The sequence below is a fragment of the Salvia miltiorrhiza genome, chromosome 7 (assembly GCF_028751815.1).
Source record: "Salvia miltiorrhiza cultivar Shanhuang (shh) chromosome 7, IMPLAD_Smil_shh, whole genome shotgun sequence".
In the NCBI taxonomy this organism is placed as follows: Eukaryota; Viridiplantae; Streptophyta; class Magnoliopsida; order Lamiales; family Lamiaceae; genus Salvia; species Salvia miltiorrhiza.
Genome location: NC_080393.1, coordinates 52,249,055 through 52,272,027, shown reverse-complemented (window position 1 = coordinate 52,272,027; position 22,973 = coordinate 52,249,055). Strand labels below are relative to the sequence as shown.

Below are 22,973 nucleotides of genomic sequence, written 5' to 3'. Positions count from 1 at the left end.
TATTGGATTGAATAAATTTCGAAGCGATATCACTTGCATAATATCGATGAACTAGCAAAAACCACGAATTTCTCAGTACCCGCCAGTAATTCAGTGTTTAGCACTAGTAGCCGCCCAACAAAAACATCCGCGGCTACTTGGCGCGGATAATCATTTACTGGCGGATACTTAAAATTTTAGCAGTTTTTTGATGTTTTAGAAGCTGTTGTGCTGCCTGATTTGAAATATTTGAAGCAGAAAACACACGCCTTTAGTAATGACCAACATGGACATGTCTTAACAATTATGAGTTGAAATTATGAATGAGACTTTGGAGAAGTGAACAATGTTTTATATAAAAGTTTAGTTAATAGCATAACGTACCCAGAGATAGCTTGGTTATGCATTAAACTATCAAATAAGATGAAATTTTCAAGTACCCGCCAGAAATTCATTACCCGCCGTCAGTAGCCGCTGACATTTTTGCAAGGGCTACTGATAGCGGATAATCATTTACTGGCGGGTACTTTAGTAAATCATCTTATTTCATAATTTTATGTAGGATGCAAGTGGAAACTCATAGAAACATACTCAAACAGATACTCCAACATCTAATCAAAACGTCATTTGCATAATTATTATTTAAATGTTGAAATACATAATCTATTGCTCCGCGGGGATGCAAAACTCATAGATGCTACTGCCTATCTTGCGCCTATAGTCGGCGGCGTGCCCATTGCCCCACGCAAGGCTCGGCGAGCCTGATATCAGACGCTCCACATACATGCACGCATAAACACCGGAGCTGCATTGATCTGGTTGCTAAAACTGCTCATTCTCCTCGGCATATTGGATTTTCAACCTTCGCCATGAGAGGTTTTCCAACGGGTTTTGGACAATCCGTGTCCTTTCGAACCACTTGGACACGTCAAGCAGCTTACCCAACAGGCACTGCAGCAGATATAGAGCGGCGATCACATCGAAGCGCTTCTGCGGCAAGGTCTTGAACAACTGCGAATCGAAGATGTCGCAAATACCCCTCAGCAAATCCACTCGGCATGTAATGTAACGTCCCAGCACAAATATAGGCAAAATGAGCTGCACACGCAAATGCAATTGGTGAAGAGGAAATAAAAAATGAACTACTCCAACATATTTATACTATAGATATATATGTGTACCGTTGTGGCATGCATCCAATCCCCATGAATCGAAGATACCCCATGCCCATACACCAGATACATCTTCTTGGGATGCGGTACCCACGAAGAATAAACTGCGTCGGACCTCGAAAGCCGTCCTTCTGCCTTCGAGGGAAACATAGTGCGTCATGCTGACAGCAACTCCTTGAATTCATCATCCAAATATTTCTGCAGCAATTAAACATTATATTAAAAGCATATTTGATTATAATAGCATAATATTTAATTAAATGCTTACGAATAATTCTGTATCCAATATGATAGTCAGCACCCCTCATCAACCTCGATCTCATCGTCATCATGTACATATCAACAGCCTGCACGTACTTAAATGTTAGTAATAAGTAAACAGACTTACATGATAAAAACTGCTTCATAAATTAACCAACATTGCTCGAGAGGTTAGTCCTCGTGTTTTGCATTTGGGTCCAAAAGTTATATGGGAGAGGGTGCTCGCTCTCTGCCACCACCACCGGCTGGTAGTGTCCACGGCGGCCAGCTTCCATCATACGCTCAAACCCGTCAACATACTGTTGCTCGACGGGTCTCGGCACGGCGCTGTGCACGTATGGTGACCGAAGTGCAGCCGACGGGTTCCGTTGTCGTTGGCTTCTGCGTGGAACCTCTGGTGCACAAATACTGAGGGGAACAACATCTACTGCCTCAGAAACTCCCTATAATTCATTTAAAACAACACAAGTTAAAAATTGTTGACATAATTTAAATGACTTGTAAATTTAATTCAACGACAACATACCCCACTATACTGCTTCCAATACTCGTGCATCTCTGCCTGAGAATATCCGGCATCTCTAAGGATCGGCATCGAAGAACGAGGCAGCTCAAGCGGGTATGCTGAACTCGTGCCCTGCTCAGCCCACGAGAAGCGTGGCCCACCATAAGAACTCGACTCACCGAATATGGGCAAGTGGTGGACACCCATGTGCGGAGTCTGCACATCCCCCCACTAGTCGAGCCACCAAACGGATCATGTTGCCACTGTGGGGTGTGCATGCCATCACCAGTAGTATATCCCGCCTCTTGTGCAGGAGACTCGTGTGCAGGGGATCGGTGATGCGATGGGGCCTCTGAGGATGTTCGCTGCGCCAGCTCGGACTCGGGCTCGGGCTCGGGCTCGCGTCTCCTGTCAGAGTGAGATCGTGGAGCAGGTCTGGGCACATGAACATCAGTGCTATGCGAGCATCGGCAATGCATAGCATCCAACTTCTCCTCGAACCAATTCTTAATCCTCGTGAACAGGCTGACCTCCACATTCCTCGCTATCCGTCCCTCACTCTCGCGCATCATGTGCTGCATGCGCTGCCAATCCTGCTCGCTCCACTGTGATGGTGCAGGAGCTCTACTCTGATCCTCGTGCCTAGGCCTCGGGGCTCTGTGACTGTGAGACCTTCGACCAGAATCTACAGGGTGATCGCCCCCGCTCTGATCGTGATGGCTGCTGCTCGATGAGGTGTCCACTACTAGTCGTCTCGGGCGCTTGCCAGTATCCTGTCTCGTACTGCGACGCCGTGGTTGATGCTCAATAGTAGGCTCGTTGCGGTCCCCACCACTGTAACGCGCCCGAGGCTGCCTATGACCAAAGACTCCCGGCTCTGGTACTCGAACCCCTGGCCCGGCATTGACGCCTGCCACCGATCGCCAGTAATGCGTCGTGACCTCGTACTTATCGGGGATCATCTCCCATATCCCGTTCTCCTAGAAACAAAAAAAGGTAGTTAAACATTAATATTCATAAAATAAAATAATATTAACAAATAAACAACTAAATTATTACCTCTGTCTCAAATAAACTCTGTAACCCATCGACCTTGGTCTTCACGAACGTCCACCTCTTGAATCTAGGGTGAACTCCCGCATTGCATATGGCTATGGCTGCTGCCAAGTCGGGAATAACCTCAAGACCCCAAATGAATAGGGCCCAAGAAGGACCGTAGAAGTGGTACTTGGTCTTATCATTCTTAATTGTGGTATTCTTCAACCTGTAGTTCAAGCTCCTATACGCGCACGATCCCCAAGGAAATCTTGAAAAGGCTGTCAAATCATCCACCAGCTTCCAAGTCCAGGACTGCACGGGTCGTCGCACGTCCACTCCTAATACAAATGCGTGTAGCACCAACAAGTGGGCCACACGGAGGTAGAACCCGCCGTCGGGGTCAACCACTCGACTGGCGGTGTCGAAATATATATCCGCCAGCCCCTGCACTGACACATGCTTCCCGCGGCAAAATTGTATAAATGTCCGAGCCTCGCTCAGATCGTGCTCAGCCAAAGTATCAAAAGGATCATCCCCAAAGGCCAATCCTGTCACGAGAGCGAAATCTCTCGGAGTAAAGTCAACCTTCCTCCCGTTGATGTTGAAGCAGATCTCATCATCCTCATCGTCTCTCGTCATCTTAAGATGACGAGAGACAATATGGTGCAATGCAGCATTGCACTTCTGGCCCGGCTGCCAATCCAACATCATACCAAAGCACCCCTGCCTGAACGTATTCTCCAGTTCAAAATCGCCAATTTGTTGTAGTCTCCCCGCTACTGTCGACAGGTACTTAATATTGTAGTACGTACTGATCTCAACTGTTGGACGATTGATCGTCTCGGGTCTCGAATAACGGACCTATTCAATACAAAAAATAACTCAATTTACAAAACATAATGAATTTACTTTTAAATTAAATTTTATTAAAAAGAGAAAGAGAAAAAACGAACCAAGAACCCTTGAGTGCACAAACAACAAACTAAGGGCCGAGCCTCATTAAAACCCTTTTAAGGCAAACCTGGTCGGAAAATCCTTAAAAGGGAAAAAGAGTACTCGTCTAAAAAGGAGCTGTGTGGGAACGGAAGTGAGACAACTTCAGAGATTCCGGCCGAACCATCACCCCTAAGCAGCTCGGTTCCCGAACACATCAAAGCAAACCAACAAAAGAGAACAAGCAAAGAAGAAGCAAAAACACGACCAACCAAAAAGGAACCAAACTGAAAACCAGAAACAGCACGACACCAGCCACAACTAGCGAAACTAAAAGGAAAATCAGCAGACGAAGAAAAACCATGCAAACAGAAGAAGAAGATAACACTCCAAGAGGCGGCACATCGACGACGAAAACCTCCGCTCCTCAATCAAGCTCGACGTGAAACGGTAGAAACACGCCGATCACGGAGATCCAAGAGGTCCGACCAGTCGGCTCCCAGTGTCGAGCTCACCCGAGCACTGAAAAAAGACACCGCTGACACCCCGACCCTAACACCAGAAATCGCCCACCCTCCTGCAAAACCATCCCAACACCAGCAGACAATCGAAACCCCAACGAAGCAACCGCACCTGTCGCGAAAAGCATCCAACCTATTCGAAACAAACACTAACACCTTAAAGCACCATTCTAACAAAGCTATGGGTAGAAAAATCACGAGCCACCGCATGTTTAATATCGTCAATCGCATAAGGCCACCATCCCTCTTGTCTATCATCATTGGCCATTATGTCCGCGGGGTGATTTCCTTCCCGAAAGATGTGAGTAACAATCAAAGAAAAACCATGAAGACGACGAAGAACCTGCTTCCAGGAAGCTAAGAAACGCCAGGGAACATCCGTGGAGCGATTCTCCAACAACCGCACCACATACATCGAATCGGACTCAATCCAAAGATGGAGCCAGCCACGATCATGAGCAATATTAATAGCAGTAATAACCGCGAGAAGCTCAGCTTCAAAAGCAAACCCACTACCACCCTTGATGTGAAAACAGCCACGGACAGAAGCAAAATTATCCCTAAAAACTCCTCCCGCGGCAATACGACCAGGAGCCCCTTTAGCAGAGCCATCGGTGTTGACCTTAATCCAATGAGTCACCGGAGGCCACCAATAAACCTCCACCATGCGAGGGGGAGGAGCAGCTCGACTGCCAATTCCAAGACTTCTAACAATCACGTAGTCAGTCCAAGTATTCTTGATGGTACCAAGCCGTGAAAAATTAGAATCCATCTCTTTAAAATAAGCTTTAACAAAAGCAAGAATCGACCGAGCCTCAAAACGGAGATCATCGAAAACAAGCGCATTCCTACAGTCCCATATCTTCCAAAGGATCGAAATAATGCCTGCTTTCCAAAAAGCCAAAATTTGGGGGCTGAAGCAAGCATTCCAAGCCAGCACTAAAAAAGTGTGAATATCCAAGCAACTTAACAGATCCGTTTTATGAAACCAGACCAGAAACGTTTCCCAAATGTAACTAATCCGAGGACAGCTCCACATGATATGTTCAATGGTTTCAGCATCCATATAGCAAAAGGGGCAACCATTAGGAGTGACCATACCTTGTCTAACAAGAGTATCCAAGGTTGGAAGACGCCCATGAAGAATCCTCCAGCATAAGATCGAACGACGAATCGGTATGTACGGTTCCCAAATCCAAGTCCCCCATTTCACCATAGTGTAACAATGACAATTCTTAGAGAAGGCTAAAGCCGCCGAGACATCCCCCTTGAGCGAATGCTTCCAATATCTAGAATCTTTTTCCTCGCTCATAGGAATCAATAAAATATCAGCCACCACTTCAGGAAAATAATTCACAAACGAAGCCGAGAAATGCCACAGACCATCATAGTAGTAATCTTTCACAGAGAAATGGAGATAATCATGCATGTAGTGAGGAATTTTGAGCTTATCCACCAAAATATAACCCAGCCAATCATCCTTCCAAAAATAAGTATTAGCACCATTATTGATGCAAGAGTAAGAATCAACCACCAAGGGATCAATCTCATTTTTTACGCCGAGCCAAATAGTCGAATTAGCAATATTTTGTTTAGCATAGCTGAAGGTCGTGAGGTATCTGGACCTCATAATCCGATGAGCCCAATCATCACCTTTTATCATCTTCCATGCCAGCTTCATCAAAAAAGATTTATTCATTAAAGTAAAAGAACGAATGCCAAGACCACCTTCCTCTTTAGGAGCGCACACCCGTCTCCAACTAACAGAACAACGCGGTTGCTGATCAATGCTGCCCGTCCAAATGAAATTACGACATTTACGGTCAAGCGAATGCAATAACGATTTAGGCCATTTATAAACCATCATCGAATGCACAATCGAACTCTGAATCACAGACCTCACCAAACATAAACGGCCTGCGATAGACAGTTGAAGACCTTTCCACCTTGCAAACTTTTGGACAATTTTATCAAAGATCGGCATGAGATACGAGGCCGCGGACGACCAACAAAAATAGGAACTCCCAGATACGTCATCGGAAGATTCCCCACAGAGAAACCCATGACACGCTGAATAGCCCTTCTCCTATCCGTAGTTACGCCCCTAGCGAAGTAGAGATTCGATTTATCCTGACTGCAAACCTGACCAGAAATCGAACCATAATAATTCAGAATTTCCTTGATCTTGCGAGCATTACGAACCGTAGCAGTGCTAAAAAGGATAATATCATCAGCATAAAATAAGTGTGTTGGAAAATAAGTGGCCCGACTGAAACCCATCGGACCAAGGTGTTTCGATTCCACACAACTGTTGATAAGTTGACTCAGGACGTCTTCCGCAATCCCAAATAAAATCGGCGACAACGGATCACCCTGCCTAACCCCACGAGAACAAGAGAAGTACCCCGAAAGCTGACCATTGTAAAGAATGGAGAGCCGGGCAGAGCTAAAAATGATCCAAATCCAATTGACGAACTTCTCATGATATCCATTCGCCCTCAAAACTTGCATAATGAACTCCCAGCGAATGGTGTCAAAAGCCTTACGAATGTCAATTTTGCAAGCCATATTCGAACCCCGATTCGTACGTTGCATCGAGTTGAATCCCTCAGAGCTGAGCATAATGCAATCATGAATGTTGCGACCACTAATGAAACCAAATTGGTTATTAGAGATATGAGTGGACGCAATCCTGCTAAGCCTTGACGCCAAGATTTTGGAAATGATTTTAAAGAAGAAGTTCGACAGAACGATGGGCCTCAAATCAGCAACAGTTGAAACATCCTTCTTCTTTGGAATAAGAATCATTGTACTAGAATTGCAACTAGTAGGTAAATAAGAAGACCGGAAAAAAGTTTGAACAGCACTTACAACATCCGTCTTAATAATTTCCCAGCAAGTCTGAAAGAAGGAACCAGAGAAACCATCGGGTCCAGGGGCACTATTAGCGTCCATTCCAAAGACCTCCGCTGCAATCTCACTCTCCTCAGGAATACTGACCAAAAAATTATTCTGAGCATCCGAAACCGGCAGATCAAAAAGCGCCTCAATCTCCAAAGGGTCAGCGCTCGGGCTTCCATCATCCATGAAAAGAGCCGAGAAGTGCCCGATGATATGCTGCTCAATAATACTCGGATCATAGACATCCACACCATCAATATTCAAGCGAGTAATCAAAGTATTCCTCCGTTTGAATTTTATCATTCTGTGAAAGAAAGTCGTATTTCTATCCCCATCTTGCAACCACGAGGCACGGCTTTTCTGTTGAAGAAAATTATTTTTTCTAGAAAGCGCAACATTAAGCTCAGCTTGCAAACGAATCTCCTCATCGAAAAGCTCATCAGTATATCCAGTTTCAGAAATCTGGTTCTGGGTGACCGCCAAATGATTCTGAAATAGACCAATCGAATTATCCACGTTGCCAAAAACATCTTTATTCCAGACCTTAATATCATAACGCAGCCTCTTGAGTTTCAACATAACACACAGAATAGGACAATTAGTGTTAACATCAACCGTCCACGAATTCTTCACCATATCTAAGAACGAAGGATGAAGGGTCCACATATTCAGAAATCTGAAGTGTCTTATGCCAGAGGGAGTAACATGACGGCACTGCAGAACTAACGGAGAATGATCAGAGGTGAGCCTCGGAAGCGCCGTGGTAACAATAGAATCGCATAAATCAGCAAAACCCTTGGAAAAAAACGCTCTATCAAGGATAGATTCAACATGACGGGGAAGAAACCGACGTCCAGACCAGGTAAAGCGAATCCCTTCAGTAGGAGATTCAATGAATTGAGAATCATCAATGAAAGCGCAGAAGTCCAAGCATGAGCTTCTTGAAGGGGACCTAGAACTGATCCTTTCATTAGAGCCTTTTACTGCGTTAAAATCACCAATAAAGACAGTATTACCCGACGTGAAATGGAGAAGATCATGCCAAAGTTGACGGCGGAGGATCTGGTCATTAGCTCCGTGTATAATAGCTACACGAAAGTTGTAAGTTTGCCAAATACAATCAACGATCACAGATTGGTCAGAGGAAAAAACCATGGTTGTAATCACATCAGGGTGAGCAAGAACCCAAATGTTTGAACTTTTAGATGCTCGACAATTTTGATGAATATGCACCATATTTAAAGAATTCCAGTAGCTCTGCCTCACCTTACGAAACGCCTTCTTAGGTTCAATCAAACCCAAGATAATAGGAGAAAAGGAGTTACAATGCTCCTTAAGTAACCGCTTGGATTCGTCCGTCAAACCACGGACATTCCAGGCGATTATATTCATGAAGATTGATTGAAATGTGCGGAGGAGCCTCCGCATCTTTCCACCTCAGCCGCCCAGCTTTCACGGGCGACATTCTCCATCGCCTGAATACAGTCTTTCTTGCTATTGTCAATAACAAAAGCTTCCGGCTTATTGCCAGCATCTCCAGCTTTTCGAAGTCGATGTTTTATACTCTCCTCTGACTGTTTTGAGATTTGTTCCGCTGCACGATCTGCGATCTGTTTTTTTGAAGGCCGACCGCGCCGCTTAGCTGCCATATCCGAAGTAATTGGCTCCTTAGCCAATGCCAGAATTTGTTCCAATCTCTGAGCCTTCATAGCATTCTCAAAAGCAATCGCATCAGTTGGTTGCTGTCGGGAATGAATTTCCTCACTTATAACATCCGCTTCAATTGTTTCCTCCTCTTCCGAACTTTCAGAAACATAAACTTCAAGCGGCCTATCGTACACCGATGTCTCCACATTGTTGGTGATAGCGTCCAGCATATCCGGCCCTCTGATATCCTCATTATTCCTCAACTGAAATCTAACATTCTCACCACTGATTCTGTTCTTAGCATTTTCCTCCTGCTCCAACAGATGAGGCGAAGAGCCTCGATGCGAAGGCTGCGAAACCTTCTGAGGTGTAGCTCTTGGTTCATTGTCCTCACCGGATCCTTGCTGCTGAACTCGCGCGGATTTATCAGTTATCTGCTCAGCCTCCAAGATTTGTAACCCAGTTTCTTCACCTCTCAGGTTTTCCAACACAGCAAAAGTGTTTCCAATCGTAGTCCCCGAGCGTTGCTTCTCTTTAACCGAATGTTGCTGAATCTGCTGATCGCCGACAGGTTGATTTCCATGCTCATGCAAGGCGGCTTCATGTTCGTTGTTCCTAGTCTGAATATGCTCAATTTCTTGCCATTGTTTTCCCCTTGGTTGTTGCGTGGCAATCTTGACGTGAGTAGTTGGCTCGTCAGTTTCCTTTTGAATAGCTTTGAAACATCTATCAGGAGAGTGTCCTGTTATTTTGCACCTGTTGCAGTAAAGTGGGAGCTTTTCATAAGTGAACTCAATATAAAAAGCGAAATCTCCTTCATCAAAAAGAAGAGAAGTAGGAAGAGGTTTAGACATATCTAACTCGACCAAGACCCTCGCAAACTGTCCAAAATCCTTCTTCACTGAAGCCGCATCGATTCTAATAGGATGCCCAATATATCTCGCAACTCCAGCCAACACTTCCGCGTGCCAATATTCTATCGGCAAATAGTGTATTCTCACCCACACATTAGCCAACGAAGAATGCTCCTTGAAGGGATCGAAATTCCTTGACCATTCCCTGAGTCGAAGATGACCATTAAGAAGTTCCCAAGTGTTTTTAACCTTGGCACAGGTTTTGTCCGCCTCACTTTGAAAAACCAAAGTGTAGTAGCCTTTTCCAAGGGGAATAAGTTGCCAAGAAGAAGCAATTCCCCATAAATCATTCAACTCCTTTTTTAACATCATTGCCGGCTTCGGTTTTTCACCTTTACGAAGCAAAAGTCTTCCTGTCAAAGCGTATTGAAACTCCGAAATTTGTTTGATAAGAAGATCTTTGGGCATTTTGAAACAGAACTGATCACCCTCCTTCATGGGACGTAGTGCATGAAAGTTATGAGCAGCTACGTCAGAGCGTCGTTGGCCCCTGTTAGAAGCCATCTCCGCATAGGATTTGTGGGCATCAATCTTCTCTCCCATATCAGTAACTTGTTGACGAAGCGAATTCGTGGGAATAGTTGTCGAAGAGGAAGCCGCCGCCCCATTAGGGTTAGAATTGGGAATCCCTTGTGCTTGCGTAAGGGAAGTACCATCCGGAACCACAAGCGTACGTTGAGGTCCCTTTGAGCCATCAGAAAAGACCATCATTCCAGACTGTTCGTTGGCCTTGTTCAAAGCCAAGTTCGGATTAGCAGAAGTAGCAGGCGAAACCAAACTAGGGTGTTTCCTTGGGGAAGAAACAGCACGAGCATTCGGGTTAAAATTGTTAGAAACGAGTGGAAGGTTCAGGCCCCCCTTGCCCGACATGATGCAGTTAGAGAGGACGCCGGAATTCGAAAAAGAAACCAAAAAGCTTTCACTGGCATTTCATCAAACACCTTATTGGCAAACACAAATAAGCCCAGAAATTGATCTCACCTACCAGAGCAGCAGCAACATCGGCGATTCCAGTCGAGCAGCAGCTCCAGCGGCGATCAAACACGTCGACGTCGAGCTCGGGCGGCTCGAGCTCGAGCGCTGCTGCTGGACCGGACTAGCTCAATCTCTGCTGCTTCTGGGACGAGTTGCTGCTGCTGTGATCTGCCTTCTGCCGGTGGGCTGCTGCGTCGGCGCCGGAACCGTTGGGAGAGGCGCCGGCGCTGGATCGTGAGCTGCTGCTGGATCGTGCTGCGTCTGCTGGATCGCCGCGCTGCTGGATCGTGAAATCGTCGAGAAGACCTGAGCTGCTGTCGACGGACCTGAGCTGCTGGATCGTGCTGTCGACGTGAGATCGTCGAGCACAAAACATAATGAATTAACAAACATCAACTAATAATAATGCATAATTAACTATTAAATTACTAGAAACATAAATAAAAAAATATAGAACCACAATTAACCAATATCCGCCAGTAAATAATTTTTTTCAGAAGTAGCCGCCGGATTTTTTCAAACCCGGCGGCTACTTTTTAAAAAAATTATTTACTGGCGGATATTGGTTAATTGTGGTTCTATATTTTTTTATTAATATGTTATAAATTTTTAAATTCTGAATAACCTATAAAACGTTATTATTTTATGCGTAATACAATAAAATTAACCTAATGATCTAAATAGACGATTAAATATATCTAAATATGCTTCAACTAAATAAAAATTCTAACAACACTCAAACTATACTCAAACTTGTAACAACACTCAACTACACTATATCTAACATATACGAAACATATAAATAAATCTAACAAATACTATATCTAAATCAAAATTCAATACTATACAAAACATATAAAAATTCGAAACATATAAATTCTAACATAAAAACATATAAATTCTAACATAATGATTCTAACATAAAAATTCACCCATATACAAAACATATAAAAATTCGAAACATACAAAACATATACTCCCTCCGTCCACCAAAATTATGTAAAATTGCTTGGGCACGAGATTTAATAAAATTGGTGATGATTTTGATGTAGTGGAGAAAGAGTCCCACCACTTTATGAGATGTGTGGTTGAGATTGAATTTTGAGTGGGTTTTTTGTAAATAAAGAGTGTTAGTAATGATAAAATATTAAAGAGGATGGTGGGACCATTGCCATAAAAGGAAAGTGACATAATCTTGGCGGACGCCAAATATAGTAATTTTTACATAATCTTGGCGGACGGAGGGAGTACTTACTTAAAAATATACAAAATTCGAAACATATACAAAACATATAGATTCCCAACATATAAATATATCTAACATATACAAAACAAATAACAAATAAACTCATCTAACATAAACACGATGTATTGACCAAACATATACCAAATAATACTTAAAAATGTAGTATACTTACTTGGTTTGAAGAAGAAGCCATGGCGTGAATGGATTTGAAGAAGACCGAATGAAGTATCCGTTTGAAAAAATGATAGTGCGGCTGCTTCTCACTCTCACACGAAAAAATGAAGTATCCGTTTGAAAAAATTTAGTGCGGCTGCTTCTCAACCTTCTACCCTAATTTAACATAAAAAATTACCCTAATGTGTAATACCCGTGCTTTTGATGACGTGTTTAATTGCTTAAGTTTGAGTAATTAGGGTATAGATCCCTTGTTTGATTTACTTTGTAAAGAGATGAGGAGTTATATGAAGTTCCCTTGTTATTTTTAAGATGTTGAGATGTTCTTTTGATGATGTTTGGATGATGTGAGATTTTATATCCGAAATTGAGTTTGAGTATTCGAATAATTCGAGATAATTATTTGAATGAGAACGGTGAACTCGGAAGTGAGATCTGAGTCCGTTAAGACATTTTTGAAAATTTTGACTTTTTGACGATGAATAGTAAAATACTGCTATTTCGTCTTTTTGTCGACTTTCAAAATCTTACGTGCACGTCATCGAGAAATATTCTTAGTTTTTCGATACGAGTCCAATAATGAAAGTTTTTATTTTTGGATGACGAGTGAATAGTAAATTGTGATTTCTCGATAAACGAACCGAGCTCGTTTATCAGAATTTCGAGAACGAGCTTGCGTTTTCTATATTTATATAGAATTATGAGTATAATAAAAGTGAGTAGGAGTTGAGAGGGCGAGTAACGAAGAGTATGGGTAGTTAGTCGTTAAAACGAGACGAAACGAGATATTTAACGACTAAAGGATTAAATACCCTATAATATTTAAACCTACCCTACCCCTAACCACCCCCCAACCGCCCAAACCCCTTTTCCCTCACCAAGTGTTGACTGAGATCAGCCAAACACTGCACTCACTCACTAATCACACGCAACACACACACTGGCACCTAAAACACACACTACACACACCATTTTCCATTTAAGCTTGGACGGAGCTTTTGACTTCCGATTTGAGCACCGAGACGAGCGCCGATCATCTTTTCGATCACGTATCTAAGTAGGTAAGATCTCTACCTACGTTTTGATGGTTTTCTTTTCGATTTTCGTCGACGTCGAAAAACGTTGATTCTCGACTTTATTTTGAAACGACGTCGGATCGTCGTGAAATTTTAGTATGTTGTTCTTGGGTAAATGTTGAGCATGTTTAATGAAGGGAGTAAGAACGGAACGAACCGTAGCTATGAAACCCATGAGGGCAGCCCCGTTTTTCACATATTAGCTTGTCTTTCGATTTTTGTTTGATCGTTTTGACTTGATATTTGTGCTTAGGGGTATGCTAGAATCGATATATATTAAATTCGTATTTTTCCAAGCACGAAAATTGTATAAATTTTTAGAGTATGATTATTTAAATTCGTGAAGTTTGAGACGTTGCATAATGAATATTATTGTGTATATGTGTTCTACGATATCACATGAGCATGCTAATTGATTTACAATTTATGGATGATAATTGTTGAACGAAATTAAAACTGGAATTCTGTCAAAATTTTACAGCAGTTTCAAGCTTATGTTTCGATGAGTTTTCATTGCTTGATGGCTCTGAAATTTTAGTATGTTTATCTATGATATGTGTATTTCGTTGCTGAAAACTTTCATGTCTTTTGGATGATGTTTGTTATTTTAAAGATATTTTGAAAAATCCTTGACAGAATCTGTCAACTATTGGTAGACTTCACAAAAACGTTTATATCTATTAATCCATGAAGGATTTTGCATCACCGTTTTTTTTAAACGAAACTAGACTTCAATACTTTTCTAAAAACATAAGATTTCGATTTTTATGACCTCTGAAACAGAGCAGTTTATTATTTCAAAAATGCCCTGTTCTGCTGTCATATTTGTCCAACAGTAAAAGTGTATGAGTTTCATTGTTTATTTGGCAGATCATATGAACGTTTTCTCTTGTGAAATTTTAACCAAATCTTCAAGGATACCTTTAGTTTTGGATGATTAAATTTGATGGAATTTTATTAAGGTTTGCCTTGGTTTCTAATGGCCTAAACAAAATTGGCAGAAACTGTCAATCTTTGACAGCCTGCACTAAAAGAGCAATATCTCCAAAAACCTTTAACCTTTTTGGTTAACTACTATTTTTAGAGTGAACTACACTTCATGAAGTTTTGAGATCAATTGGTATGAGAGTTTATGATGATTGAGTTGGTTGTTATGAATTTTTAAAGATGACACAAAAACAGCAAAACTTTCTAGAAAACAACTTGATTATATTTGTTTTGATGGATGATACGATATGACTAAATGGTGTGAGTTGTGAGAGTTATGATTAACGCACATAAATGTTGGTATCTGACACTCGAACAATTGGTGTCGAGTATAAATGATAGTTTACTGATAAAGAGTTTTGATGATTTTGAATTGTTTGGTTTGTGTTGAAAAGAAGTCAAGATGCTAAGTTTTGAGTCGAGAGACGAGTTCACGTAGTGAGATTCACGCGTTGAAATCTCGTGGCTGACATTATATATGAATAGGTCATGCCGAAATTTTTAGTGAAATTAGAATTTGAGCATAGTCAATTCTTGTTGACCCGTGACTCAAATACATGCCTAATGGAAAGTTTAACTTTCTAATTGGTTAATTAGACGAGATGAGAGCGAATAGATCTGCTAAGAAAATGGACTTTTCGATGTGTTAAATATTTCTTTTAATTGAAGCGCTGCTAATTATAACATAAGGATGTTATAATTAATGAGTAATGACGAGAGATAATAATTGTTATATTGATTAACAATCAAGAGAGATGAACATTAGAGATACTAATGTTTCATAAAAGAGATTAGATTATTAATCGAGGTTTCTTTTATAACTTCTCACCAATTCTTCATAACGATGAAGGTCCTTTTGGGAAGTAACGACTTGAGGGAGAGAGTGACGTTACTCATTGATACAGAGACACAACGAGGTGGGCATTACTTTTACTATACGTATATAGAGATCCCCTGCTTGTCGTAAGCCTCTTATACGAATGAATGCATGAGATGATTTAACTGTTAATTTCAGTTTTATATATCTATCAAACGAGTTTAATGCTACCTTTGAGCAAGTTATTTCATGACAAAATCTTTGAGTTAAAGTTATTTCAAGTATTGTCTTGCCATAAAATGTTTAAATTTTAGTATGATATCTATCTGCTTTGGCTTTGCCAATGATGCAATCGAATTCGGGTCCTGAGCAGTTGATAGCTATCCTGCCAGGACTAGTGTACACCAGTGACCGTGAGTCATCTAGCGGGTTGGCCGGTCAAGTGACCGTGAGAGGTGGCCACCTCTCCGGCACACAGTTTCAGATATGATAGATTACAAAAGAACTTAGTCTGATCAGACGAACTTTAAGAATCACAAATGAACTTAGTAAGCTTGGGCCTTTTTAGCGAAAAACTCCCTTGCTGTACTGATTATGATGGCATGACAATTTATAGTTTTGAAGCATGTATTTTTATACCTAGGCATACGTGCCCACTGAGTGCTTTTGTACTCAGCCCTGCATATGTTTTCTAAATGTGCAGGTTGAGCTGATGTGATGATGGTGCTGCAATGAGCGGAGTCTCCAGGGTTGTTAATAAATAGTTAACCTGTCTAGAATATGTCTTCATACATATGTCTAGCTACTTTCCGCTGCAAGATGTTGTTGATGTTATAGTATGTTATGTCATACTTTGAGTCTTAAGAGAATGGTTGCATATGATGTATAACTTGATTAATGATATTAATTAACTTTTATGCAGTCTTTCATAGACTGTTTTCAATTTAGTATTAATGAATAAAAATGACGAGTTTTATTAAGATGAGTAAGTTTTACGGCTATAAATGACGCCCCTTTTCTTCCCCTTCTTCTTTAACCCCATCCCTAGTCGTGGATCACTCGGCCTAACTATCCCTAGTTAGGGCGGGCTGTGACATAATGGGCCCTACCCAATTTTTCGACCATATCTCTTCTTCAATGTGGTCAAAGAAATCTCACAAAAGCCGTGCCCGCTCTATTCCAATACCCGTGAATTACAATTTTCTGCAAAGCCTATAGATTCCCATCCTAGAGTTACCGGTTGAATTGTCCAATCACAATTGAATTAGACTTAGGTCTTCAAATTTTAAAAAAATACAACAACCATTAATATGAACTCTAATAAATAAAATTTATGTATATTGTGATATAAAAACCAGTTATAAATGACATGGTAATAATACCCGCCAGTAAAACGTAGCCGCTAGATGTAGCCGCTACGGGTTTCTTTCACGCGGATACTTATTTTGGATACTAAATACTGGCGGGTATGTATGTGGTAGGCTCTCTAATATTTTATTGTTTCATAATATATGATTTTATATTTTTTTTATCCAACATTTTCTATTATTTTATGTGTTACGCTATATTAATTCATGTTAAATAAAATAAAATAAAAAATTCGAGACTTATTACCCCACTATAATCCAAATTTGTCAAAATACAAGCCTATTATGTATTTCTACTTCATAAAATATATTTTAAAAAAAGAAATACAAAATGAGGATAAGTTTGTGTATAATAAAACAGTAATACGAGGACGTAAAAAATTGTAATTTAAGTATATTTGAAAACAAAAAAAAAATTCTGAATCTAATGCATACAATATCCGCCAGTAAATCATAGCCGCTCCCAAAAGCCGCCGGGATAAAACACCGGCGGCTTTTGCGAGCGGCTATGATTTACTGGCGGGTATTGTATGCATTAGGTTCAGAATTTTTTTTTTTGTTTCCAAATATACTTAAATTACAATTTTTTACATCCTCGTATTACTGTGTTATTATACACAAACTTACCTTCATTATTTTCAAACTTAGGGCATTTTACCTCACGTGACTTTACAATAATTGCACATTTATCTGGTTTTGTGCATTTTTAACTACCTATCTTACACATTTTCTTACACAATTGTACTTGTGTAAGAAAAGTGTAAGAACTTTTACAAAAAACCAAGCAAGCCATCACCATCAAGTACACTTTTCGGTCTTTGACTTATTGGGTGGGTACTTTTGTAAGATGATTTATCAATGTGGGTAGATTTAATTCCAACCCAATAGAAAGATGTCTTGTAAACAAACGAAAATAGAACATCATAAAGATATTTTATGGAGGAAGAGAGTGCTACGTACCATAATTAGGGTTGTATATAAACCGAGTTGAGTCGAGCCAAATATGTACCTCCATGCTCAGGCTCGGCTTGTTAAACTTATACTGGGCTCGGACCTTAAATTGAGCTCGAACTTGGCTCGACAAATAAATATTGAGCTCGAGCTTGGTTGTAATCCTATTCGATAATTATTCGATTAGAGCGAGCTCGAGATCCAGCTTGACTCATGTATGGCTCGATGATTTTCCGCAAATTGTTATTTGAGATCAAATTCGAGCTTGGTTCACGAAGAATGTTATATGAGCTCGAGATCAAGCTCGATTGATAACTACTCCCTCCGTTCCTGAAAATTGTGACATTATTACTATATCGGGACGTTCATGAAAATTGTGACCTTTTGTTATTTGGAAATGACCCCACAAACTTTCCTTTTCACTATTTACAAAAATGTGTGGGACCCAATCTCACTCAAATACACCTACCATACTTTTTCTTAAAATTCGTGCCCACCCCATTAGGACACAATTTTTAGGGACGGAGGGAGTATTTTGTAGTTCATTTTTGTTCATATACTCATAAATTTAGGAGAACTTATAACTTATTTTTATCACATAAATAATTTGTCATAGTAATTAGTTGTAACTAATTTTTTAACTATGACTTATGAGTATTATTTTTATTATTATAGTGATTATTATCATTATATATTAATGAGTTAATATTAATTTTGTTAATTATTAATATGCATATATTTTGAATATATAATTGAGAAATTATTTAACAAATATAATATACAAAATCAGTTACATGAACATATTTGCGAACCTATTTAAAGAATATTAGCAAGCCTATTCGTGAACATATCCGTGATCGCGAATAGATTCGAGCCGAACATATTCGCGAGCTCATGAGTTGAATATGTTCAGACTCGAGTTCATTCCATTTAGGAGACGAATGAATTTCGAACGACTTTTTTATGAGTCGAGCTCTAAATAATTCGCGAGCAGCTTGGTTTATTTACAGCCTTTTCCATTATGATCATGGGAAGATATGGAATTATACACATGTATGCTTCTCATGTGTATGTTAGCAACATGTGGCTAAAAGTGATATCTTGCAACTTTATATATATAGAGCTAATTTTTACATTTATTCGAGGGTCGAGATCAAGCTCGATTGATAACTATTTTGTAGTTGATTTAATCTATAGTTCATATATTTATAAATCTAGGAGTTATAACTTATAACTTATTTTTATCTCATAAATAATTTGTCGTAGAAGTTAATTAGTTGTAACTTATTTTTTAACTATGACTTATGAGTATTATTTTTATTACTTTATCATTATATATTAATGAGTTATTATTAGTTAATTATTTTTTTTGGACGAATTTTTTTGTTGATTATTAATATGCACATATATTTTGAATATATAATTGAGAAATTATTTAACCAATGTAATATACAAAATCAGCCACATGAACATATTTGCGAGCCTATTTAAAGCATATTAGCAAGCCTATTCATGAACATATTCGCGAGACTATTCGTGTGATTATTCGTGAATATGTTCATGAATAGGACCTATTCGCGAGCTTATGAGCTAAATATGTTCAGGCTTGAGTTCAGTTTATGTAGGAGACGAATGAATTTCGAACAACCTTTTTACGAGTCGAGTCCTGAATAATTCGTGAGCAGCTTGGTTTATTTACAGCCCTTTCCATAATGATCATGGGAAGATATGGAATTATTCACATGTGTGCTTGTCATGTGTACGTTAGCAACATGTAGCTAAAAGTGATATCTTGCAACTTTATATATATATTGAGCTAATTGTTAAAACATGATCGTAACTTTTAGTGTTTTTCAGAAAGAGGACTATATGTTATGGAATTTGAAAATGAGGACTATGACTTCCATTAATTTTTTACATTTACACTCCTATATCGGTCCGTGAAGGAAGTTATAGTCCTCATTTTGATGTGTTAAATAGGAGTGTAAATATTCTATATGTTGAGAGAATGGAGATGAAATCGTGAATCGTATGATCCTATGGATGAAGTAATTTCGGAATTTAATCTTTTTTCTTTATATAAAAGGTTATGTTTGTAATCTTCCAACATCACTATGACACTATCATCCGATTTTTACTTTTCAATCACAATCTCAATAGTTTTTTTTATGGAAAGAGCTGCTGGCACAGCCAAAAGATCTGAAGGCGAAACTGGTGCTGAGGGTGGTTAGGTTGTCGATTGCGCAGGTGCTTACCGTGATTTCTCAGAAGCAGAAGTCGGCTCGGCCCTGCGAGAAGCGTATAAAGAACAAGAAGAACTTGCCTCCCGATCCAACCCTAAGAAGACAGCCTCACCAAGCACTTTTGCCAAACTTTAAAGGAGTTTACAAGCTTCTAAACAACTTAAAAGTTTTTTTAAAGAGCTTATAAGCTCGGCCAAACACCCTCTTCCTGCTCGTGTATACGACCAGGCCGAAATGCAAAGTTAACTGAAAGGGCATTTACTTGCGTATAGTTAATATAATAAATTAGTTAATTCATGTATATTATAACATATCAAGAATACAATAAAAGTTACTATATAGTTTTCAACGTGAGCATGAAAAACTGTCACATATATAGACAAGAAGGGATTTATATATAGGGGAGTGCTAGAATAAAAACACTCTTAAGTGTATAAAATATAAATGATTTTCAGCCCTTAGATCATCAAGATCTACGGTTGATTCGTAACCTTTTGACGTATTAAATACAGAAAACTGGAATACAATTCGTATCCCTTAAATAACGCTGTATTGATTGGGAATAAAGATTTCATGGCAGATGGATATCTCATAATTACTTGCGTGAATCAAAAAATACAAAAGCTGCGAAATTATGATTTAATGGTCGAATTAAATGAATATACAGCCTAAATCGAACTACCCCAATCAGTCGATTCACAAACCCTCGAACTCATTTCTTAAAAAAAAAAAAAAGTGGACGACGGGAGAGTGGAGGCGGCGCATCTGAAAGCAACCTTAGTTCCGGACGTTTGTAGATCGTTTAGGTTGTTCCGGTGATGGCAATAACAAAGGGTAGTAATACCGGTGAGATTTGATATGAAATCCGATTGTATTGCACGTGAATTTTTGATTTCTTGATTTTAATGAAAGTTAAATGCATCGTTTTGGAGGGGGGGGGTACGAACTGTCAATTTTTTTGGTCATGTTGAAGGAAAATTGATTCTTGGTGGTCCCTAATTTTTGTGGGGATGGAAAATAGACTAGTGTCGTATAATTATTCAATATTTTGTGGTTGTTGAAAATCGATTTTAACCTAGTATTTGATGGATGAATTTGAGAATGTGCGTCGTTTTTTTGTTTTTGGGGTTTGTTGTTCTAGTTTGGATTTTTTTTGTAGGTATTTATTGTTTTGCTTTACTTGTTAGTGTTGTAATAATTTGTGTGTGCTGTAAATATTAAGGAAATCGTACAAAAAAGGACAAGGGGAAAAACATTGTTGACGGGTCGGCAATCCGTGATGGTAGTATTGCTTCAAAAAAAGGTGACGAATTTTTATTGGCTAGTATTGATTCAATGAATGATTTTGCCTTTTTTGGTGGCTTGTGTTGTTTTTAACTGATTTATTATTGTTTAGGGACGCCCAAAAGCAAATCAAAAGGGAAAGGTGTGAATGATGCTAGTGATTTCGTTGAGGGTAGTCCTCGTGTTACAAGAGGTAATTTTGGAATTAAGTGAACATTTTAAATTCTGTACGAACATATGAATATAAATGTTTTCTGTGATAATTTTCTTAGCTATTTTCATTCCGTTGTATATACTAGGCATGGTTTTATTCGTGATTCGTGGTTTTTGAGGTAAAATTCGTTCATTGGTTACTGTTTATGCATACGGTATATATTTTTTATTCTACGGTGTCGTGTGAATATTGTGCGGCGTGGGCATGAATATTATTTTGTAAATATAAGTAAATGTCCATAAGTGGGCTATGTCACTGTCATTCTAATAATATATTTGTTTTGTGTGAAGTCGTTATTTCATTTCTACCACTGGTACATATCAGTAGCTTCAATTATGTGTTAGCAAACTGGTGACTAACATATGAGTTTGATTTATTATTGAGTGATTTTATTGGTATTTTGTATTCGTAATGGTTCATTACGTGATTCGTGTTATTTGAACTAGTATTCGTGCGCTTTTTTTTTGTTTTGTTTAGTTTATATATTTGTATTATTAGGTGTCGCGTGAATATATGTGTTTGTGGTGCTAATATGCCAGTAACAATTCGTGAATTTTTTCACATTCGGAATTTTGTTTTTTTTGTAGCATACTTGTTTTGCTTTGATTTAGTAATATTTTTTGAATTGTTTTTTGTATGAATATGTATCAAACTTTACTACTTGCTCATTCAGGTAGTGTGAAGGGAAAAGAGAAAGTGGCTACTTACAGAAAGGGGAAAGAGGCGAATTTAGGCGATGCACGTTTGAATGAAGGTGTGATATTATAATTATTTAATAATAAAGAATTATGTGATATAGTATAAAGTTGTACATTATACTGAAATATAGATTATACAATTAATTTGTTATGCAGTTCCTACGAAGTATCGGAATGATCCTGCATTATTAGCTTTTAAGCGATCGATACTTGGTGGTATGTTTAAATACTGGAAAATGTATTTCATAATTATTTGTATTCATTGACTTATGTGCTAAGATGAGGTGCCTTATATGTGTAAGATGTGTTTGAAAATTTTTGTTGAATGTTAGTATGTTTAACTTAAAGCACATTTTTCTTAGCTGGTGAAATATTGAAGAGGAAATTGGGTGAGACATCGGGCAAAGATGCTGCTGGTAGTTTGGTTGTTCCTGATGTTGGAGTTGTTTCTCCGGTAGCTCCTGCCAAGAGGAAAAGGATTGACAAGCGAAAGCTTGCAATGGGAAACTACACTAAGTTACAAGTGAAGAGCTATGATGATTACCCCTCTCTGTACATTCGGAGTACGCCATGCGTTCTATTGAAAGCTGTTAAGGAGATGAACGACGTCCAGAAAGAGGCTGTTAAATCATTGGGGTTCGGGTCCGTCCTTGATCTTACAATCCAGGAGATGCCGTCAAAGCTAGATTATTGGGTGCTAGATTGCTTCCATGCCCGAAGGTCGGAGATCGTGCTTCCATCTGGGAAGACAATTGAGGTGACAGATGAGGATGCCTATCGCATACTCGGATTTCCTCGTGGTGATAGATCGTTGGAACTTCTAGATAAGAGTGAGACTACAGACTTGTATGATGAGTGGGTAATCTGTTTTCCGGATAAAAATCGAAAGACTATAAAAATCAGTGATGTTAAAGACGCGATGATAGCTTCTGTGGATGGGGGGCGATGGTTCAAGCTGCATTTTCTAGTGATGGTTACACATTGCCTGATAGAGAGCACCACGCATGGATCTGTCATTCCTAGGGTTATTAAGAGCCTAGATGATTTGACAGCTGTGCGTGACTTCAATT

General features: G+C 39.4%; 1 protein-coding gene and 1 long non-coding RNA gene across 2 annotated transcripts; one reads left to right on the top strand and one right to left on the bottom strand.

The window, feature by feature from the left end:
- Window positions 1-801: 801 nt before the first annotated feature.
- On the bottom strand, window positions 802-12,408 carry LOC130994376 (uncharacterized). Its single transcript, XM_057919421.1, has 8 exons — window positions 12,265-12,408; window positions 2,977-3,816; window positions 2,220-2,897; window positions 1,939-2,133; window positions 1,571-1,855; window positions 1,420-1,498; window positions 1,267-1,325; window positions 802-1,077 (listed from the first exon to the last, which is right to left on the bottom strand). The coding sequence occupies exons 1-8, from the start codon at window positions 12,283-12,285 to the stop codon at window positions 802-804; spliced, it is 2,433 nt and encodes an 810-aa protein (XP_057775404.1). The 5' UTR covers window positions 12,286-12,408.
- A 780-nt stretch (window positions 12,409-13,188) lies between these two features.
- On the top strand, window positions 13,189-16,126 carry LOC130994753 (uncharacterized). The gene is made up of 2 exons (XR_009091911.1): window positions 13,189-13,327; window positions 15,850-16,126. It is a non-coding gene; the product is annotated as an uncharacterized LOC130994753 (long non-coding RNA).
- The last annotated feature ends 6,847 nt before the right edge of the window (window positions 16,127-22,973 follow it).

Excerpts from the sequence above, each read along its gene's own strand:
- LOC130994376 (XM_057919421.1), bottom strand. The coding sequence starts at position 12,285 with ATGGCTTCTTCTTCAAACCAA. Across the intron at positions 3,817-12,264 it reads TGGCTTCTTCTTCAAACCAA|GTCCGTTATTCGAGACCCGA; the intron begins GTAAGTATACTA and ends TGTATTGAATAG. Across the intron at positions 1,078-1,266 it reads GCAGAAGGACGGCTTTCGAG|CTCATTTTGCCTATATTTGT; the intron begins GTCCGACGCAGT and ends TTGCGTGTGCAG.